The sequence below is a fragment of the Pinus tabuliformis genome, chromosome 5_1, assembly GCF_031772625.1.
Source record: "Pinus tabuliformis cultivar Carrire ecotype Pingquan chromosome 5_1, CPIR1, whole genome shotgun sequence".
NCBI lineage: Eukaryota > Viridiplantae > Streptophyta > Pinopsida > Pinales > Pinaceae > Pinus > Pinus tabuliformis.
The window spans coordinates 108651397-108658240 of record NC_142305.1 but is presented as its reverse complement, the minus strand read 5'-3'; the positions used below and the strand labels follow the sequence as shown (position 1 = coordinate 108658240).

General features: G+C 31.3%; 1 protein-coding gene across 1 annotated transcript; it reads right to left on the bottom strand.

The window, feature by feature from the left end:
- Window positions 1-3810: 3810 nt before the first annotated feature.
- On the bottom strand, window positions 3811-5525 carry LOC149163656 (uncharacterized). The gene is made up of 2 exons (XM_089430781.1): window positions 5124-5525; window positions 3811-4143 (listed from the first exon to the last, which is right to left on the bottom strand). Exons 1-2 carry the CDS (start codon window positions 5337-5339, stop codon window positions 4015-4017), a joined length of 345 nt encoding a protein of 114 aa, XP_089286907.1. The 5' UTR covers window positions 5340-5525; the 3' UTR covers window positions 3811-4014.
- Window positions 5526-6844: the final 1319 nt, after the last annotated feature.

Genomic DNA, 6844 nt, shown 5'->3' with positions numbered 1-6844 from the left:
AGTGGATTCATGTAGGGTCCATGATTGTGCTTCAGTATTTTTAATTTCTCTGTTGATGGGCAGCCATACATGCGACAAGAATGAGATTTAGTATGTCTTGTGTGGGCATGTAACTTTGTTTTCAGTTATTTACATAAATAAAAGGTTGCATTCTTAGATCTATTTTGTGTTCATTGTTTTTACTACAAGAATTTTATTAGAACACCTAGAGTGTACCAGATCTACTGAAAATTTCTATGTTGGGGATTTTACACCAACATGTTCGACTTTAGTATGAGTAAGACATCTTCGTAAGATAGTGTCAACACCATGACGGTAAAGAGTATCATTGATAATGAGATATTGTTGAGATTGATGGAGTATACGATAATAGTCATCATGAAATAGTTCGGGCCGAAAACATTGTTTGGAGATAGAGAAAAATATTTCCATACTGAGGGTCAAAAATATTAATGAGGAACAAGGATTCATCAGGCAAAGGATCCATGGCCACAATTTCCTCATCAGTTTGAGGTAATTCAGCAAGAAGCTCCGTGAAAGCTAGGGACTTTTTAGATTTGGCAATAATGAACTCCAAATCAAACTCTTGAAGGATAAAGATCAACTTGGAGTACTTTCCCCCTATGGTTTGACAGCTAAAGATGTGTTTCATGGGGTTGGAGTCAACAATGACCATAGTCTTTCGTAGTAAAATATAATTCCTCAAGCTTGCACAACAATGATTGTTGCGAGAGAAAACTTCTCAACATGGGAGTAGCGAAGCTAACGACCAATTGGGCCTTTGATAAGGTAATATATAGTATGTTCATTGTGCATACCATCCTCTTGGATGAGAACCATTCCTAATGAAGACTCTGAGGTGGCGAGATATAACAGAAAATCTCGGTTGAAGTCAGGAGGGCTCAGTAAAGGTGCAAACAAAAAAGCCTATTTAAGATCATCAAATGAACATTGGGCTTGGTCATCCCAAATGCAAGGCACTCCTTTCTTGAACAAGCATATACGACCTTGGATAATGTGAGCATAATTGGCAATGAAACATCGTAAAAAAATGGCTTTTCCCTAAAGTCTTTGAAGCTGGAAAACAATGTGAGGAGGAGATAGATAAGTAATCGCCGCGACCAATGAGGGATCAACACAGATCCTATCTTGGGAAATGATGAAGCATAACAGTCATCCAGATCGTACAAAAAAAACACACTTGTGTGGATTGAGCCGAATTTTGTAAAAACGACATCAGAGAAATACTTCTCGAAGGTGGGAAGGATGGTCCCCACGAATTAAAGAACGAGCCATAAGGTCATCAAGTTATACTTCAAGGATTCTTTTATATCGTGAAACACATAGGACATGGCCCGTTGGAAAGTGGCACCAACATTTTTTAGACCAAAGGGCAGTTTACAATAGCAAAATGTACCCTAAGTATAGATAAAAGCAATCTTGTGTTGGTCTTCACATTTAATTTCGATTTGGTTATAGCGAGAGAAGTAATCCATAAAGGAAAAGATAACTTTACCTGCACACTCATAGAGAATCTAGTCAATGAAGGGTGTAGAATAATTGTCCTTAGGACAGGCTAGTTTCAGGTCACAGTAATCAACACAGACTCAAATATTTCTTTGTTTTCTATTGATTGGAACAGAATTAGAGACCCATTCTGTCAAAGATACAGGACAAATAAAACTAGCATCAAGAAGTTTTTGAACTTTAGCTTTGATAGTTTTTCTTTATGCGGGTTAACCAATTGAAGCTTTTGTTGAACAGTTTTAGCTCCAAGATAAGTCTTAATTTCATGTTGGACAATCTGCAAATCAATGCGAGGCATTTCGTTGTAAGACCATGTGAAACATCGCGGAATTCTTTGAAAAGGGCGATGTAAGTATCAACCTCGGAAGGAGTACAATCAACCCTAATCAAGATATTTTCCACGACACCCGGTTTTGTGGAAATATTAATAGGAATTTGATGGGATCCATCCAAATCCTTTAAGTGGGGGAGAAAAGAAGAACGATGATGGAGAGACCCCCAAGGACGGTGGATAATTGACATGACCTCTCAAATAGCTTCATCGGGCAGCGACTAGAAGTCGATAAAGTCAGAAGAGGAAGGATGGTCAATAACCCAAGAAGGCAAAAAAAAATCGAGTAAAATTTATTGATGGTATTATAGAATTCCCTCTAATTTTATTGGGGTTTAAAATTCCATAGATATAAAAAAATCAACAATTTGCTAAAAATTAATTCCTTTTATCAAAATCTATGGTTAAAATTTAATTTTAATTTGATTCCTTTTTAAAATTATAAGAATGTTAGATTTTAAAATATTTTTAAAAATTAATAAACAAAATCAAATATTTTAAAAATATTCTAAAATTTAAAATTTAATTACTTTCTTATAATAAAATTATATACATTTTTATGTTGAGTTTTTTTTTGTTTCTCCATACGTCATGAAAAAGTTATCATTAATCTATCTCAATTTTAACTCCTCCTTGATATTGAGAGTTTAGCAAGGCTCAGCAACAATAGCAACCAACTACGAGTAATGTCCTTTGGATTAAATAATCAAAAAATGTAAAGTGGTGTTTAGATAAATGTGATTTTAATGGATAGAAGGACCAATTTTCCTGGAGTGTTTTTGTTTTTCAATAAGCTAACTTACAAATAAATACCAAAAACAAAAACATAAGTTTTTCAAATTTACTTAAATCACTTTAAAACAATTAAGGTATATTTTGCTACCCAAGTTAAAAATAAAAATAAGAACAAAATTGACTTCTTTCTTTTTTTTTTTCCTTTTTTCTTTCTTTTCTTTTTTGTTTTTTTTTTCTATTTTGCTCTTTACCCAAAAAGAAAACCTAAGAAAACCTTAGACTAGTTATAAAAAAATTTTGGCTAAAGAAAACCTTAGACTAGTTATAATTTTTTTTGGTTATATCTAGTAAGAATATGAAGGGGCAGATTAGTTTTTTTTTTGGTTATATCTAATAAGAATATGATAAAAGTGGAAAAAAACACTAGAATTTAAGTTGAAATATGTATATGGTTCTTTTATTTGCAAATCTATTCCAAACAACAAAATTCTAGAAGCTGAAATTGGTAATAAGAATTGCTTTCATTATCTAAATTTTAAATTTTTTTTTATGTTAGTAAATTTTGTAATAATTCTTTATTTTTATTTTTCTTATTTCAATTTTTATAATAAATTTTGTCATAAAGTAAATTTAAAATATTAAATTTATATAATTAAAACATTTTAATATTTTTTAAAATTAAATTGATTTATAATTCAAAATATAATTTAAATATCAAAAATCATCCTCCGATCAAATATCCTATCATGTCATTAAATTCCTTTTAACAATAATGTGATTTCACTGCAATACACTTCCAAAGTGTGATGCATATCAACTTAATAATCAAAATATTTCCAATTGCGATGTAGAGAAGCCTAATAATCAAAATATAATATGTGGATGTCTATTAAACCAACGAGCAAACAATTACCCGAAGGAAATAATTTATAAATGTTTGATAACCATAAATGTATCAACTTCAGCAATGTATATTCCATGTCAGATCTCACATCCAGTACAGCTGTTACCAATCTACAGCTTTTGAAATGTATTTGCCACTGGTTTCATTCATGGATCATGTCTATCTATTTTATTTTTAGTTTCTTGTATCCCTAACTATTTTATTTTTAATTTTATTCTCAGTTCCATTAGTTGTCAACCATAATACCAAATTACAGTGACAAACAGCAGGAAGCTTCAAAACAAATCCATATAATTTCCAATACAAACTAAAATTGAAACACAAACTTCATTTATCAATAAGATTATTGACCAAAAACTTCATATTGGTGTACACAAATAACCTGATATTTTTGCCAACCAGGATCCAAACTTCAAGACCAACATGCAGAACCATCAATTAGCATATCCCAATTGGGCTAAACTTCTACCAATGCACTGCTAAACAATAAGCAGTAACATTGATCTTATTTCCTGTATTAATGTCTGATGCTCAGGCGTTTTTCCCTGGTGGCAACGGTCGGTTCTGCCTTAAACTTCTTCTTGTTGACGCCTTGATTGACATTGAAACCCCAGCAGCTGAAATACCTCGAAACCTTCGGCTTTCTCTGCAATGAAAAACACAATATTTAGGTAGAAAAACCAGATTTTAATGGGAATTAACTTATTTTGAAAATATTTTGGAAACCTGTTGACATGAGCGAGGATTAGATTAATTTAAGTGAAGCAAAAAAAAGTATATTTAGTAAATGATGGTTTATGGTTGTTTTTAATGATATATTAGGCAAATTATAGATGCAGCAAAATAACAAATGGTTTATTAGATGGGGTATTTGCTTTAACACTTGTTCCGTACATAATTTTTTTTTGTTATTCCACAAACCTACTTGGATAAGGAGCTAAGGAGAAAGAAAAAGTACCATATTGGATTGAGTAAAATCTAGATAGAGGCCAATATTTCTTAGAGTGCCAAAATTCTTATTGCCCATTTAAGGGTTAATTTTTGGGCCTTGGAAAAGGCCAAAAAAAAGTGTGGAAGGAAAGAGTATGTATTTTTTGTTCTAAAAGAAAAGTGGAAACAGAAAAGCATTTCGTTTTAGAATGAAAGGCTTTCAAAAACAACAAGGAAAGTTACTCTAGGAGCGCTCTTGAGATAATCTATTTAGCTAGGGGTTTGTCAATAAGCTAGGAGCGTTTATTGTGAGACTTCAACCAGATGAAAAAAAAATCTGTCCCATAGACTATATTTAGCCTCGTAGACATTAAAACAATTGGCTATCTTTCTTTCTTTCTAATTCCAAAATATTCTAACTGCATTCATGTACATTTAATTCCAAAATATTCCTAAAATTTACAGTAACAATAAGAAATATTAACTAGTTAAAACAACTTTTTGAAAATCCAATTACCTTGAATTGACATGGACGAACTAAAATAAAATTAACCCAATTCATTACATAAACTTCTAAAATATTCCCGAAATCTATAATAAAAATAAACTTCTAAAATATTCCCCAAATATAAGACCATACTTTTTACAACAACTTGAAGATCAGAACATGATCATTTTCTATAACACTGTGCTCACCCTGATAGAATTGCCAGAGCCCTCTGGCGTTGGTGGAGGTAATGTTGGTCGGGCATTATGCACGTCTGACTTTATATTGTTTTCGACGATCTGAATTTTGTGATCTTTTCTGTTCTGTCGAGCTGTGGCGAAGACCAGGGAATAGTCGAGGGATTCTGCATCTTCCCACCCACCAAATACTGGCACTGCCATTCTTGGCCGTCCAGTCTCGTCCATCGTTAGTTACCGAGAAACAAATGATGAATATCAATCGATCATCTCTTATATAATCCCTGCGCCAGTCTGTCTGCCTCTTACGTATACCCTAAGCTGGGGCCTTGAAGTCTATGCGTTACTATATTGGAAGCCGAGCCGCCAAAGTTATTGCCTCTGGTTCACGCTTAGTGGAGATCTGGGTGAATATTTCACAACTCACACCTGCGTGTTTGGCATATATCGTTCTTGAATTCAACGGATGAGACGGATAAGCTTTATCAAGAGGCCTCCACAATTCCGCCGCCCTCTATCTTCTAGGCCAGATTGTATTCATATTTTAATCAATGAATATTTTGATCTCCTGTTCTTGATCATCATCAATGCAGACAACTATAATATTGACATTTCATATTTTGTTAGGATTAATGTTAAGCTGGTTTTCTTTATTATAGTGAATTAGATTTATTTTGGGCAGTAAAAGGAATGAATATTATTATTTTATTTTTTTATGAGTATTAATTTTTTATATAATATTGACATTTCATATTTTGTTAGGATTAATGTTAAGCTGGTTTTCTTTATTATAGTGAATTAGATTTATTTTGGGCAGTAAAAGGAATGAATATTATTATTTTATTTTTTTATGAGTATTAATTTTTTATATGGTTTGTGAAATTTATATAGAGTATATTGATATAATGATTTTTTAATTTATCGTTAATATAAATTAAATAGGCTTTGTTATAATATTATAAGTCAATACCATGATTTAACAACAAGACATGCCTTCATTTCATATGACAATTATTCCTATTATATTTTTTAAAATTAAAGAATTTAACTATGCCATAACTACTTGTGAAGTAAATCTCAACATTTGATTTGTATATACTACTATTCTGAAATATTCTATGGAGGTTAAATCCCTACCATCCACCTAATATTTATTGGGCCTAGAGGAGCTCTCATAGCAATGTTGTAACCCTAAAAGGAAAAATAACCCTACATGAAAATATTTTTACTCCATCAAAAATAAAATAATAAAATAATAAAAAATTAACTTTAAAATAAAAATGGCTTTATGGTATTGACCCATAGTATGAGAACTCATGGTATTCATGTGGAATATAACATATTTAAAGGGTGAAATTAAACTTACCTAGATCTATCAAAACTCCATATCTACCAAGGGTTGATCAAATCCCTCTCAAAGACTCAAAGCTCTTTGAGAGTTAAAAAATATTTGTTCATCTGAATTAGTTGATAACTAAATTAAAATTATAGAAACCCTATTTCAAAATAGACATGCTTATTGGCATAATTAAATGGTCTTGAAATTTAAAACATATTTTACTTTTATTTATAAGTTGGAAAGTGAAATATTTTATTCCACTTGAAGTTCTTTACAACTTCAAAGGGTGAAGATATTCACTTTAGACCATTAAGTTTAAAACTAAATTAAAAGAAAAATAATATTACCTCAATTAAAATTAAAAAGATATATAATATAATTTAATGTAAGATGA

Excerpts from the sequence above, each read along its gene's own strand:
- LOC149163656 (XM_089430781.1), bottom strand. The coding sequence starts at position 5,339 with ATGGACGAGACTGGACGGCCAAGAATGGCAGTGCCAGTATTTGGTGGG. Across the intron at positions 4,144-5,123 it reads GCTCTGGCAATTCTATCAGG|AGAAAGCCGAAGGTTTCGAG; the intron begins GTGAGCACAGTG and ends TTTTCATTGCAG.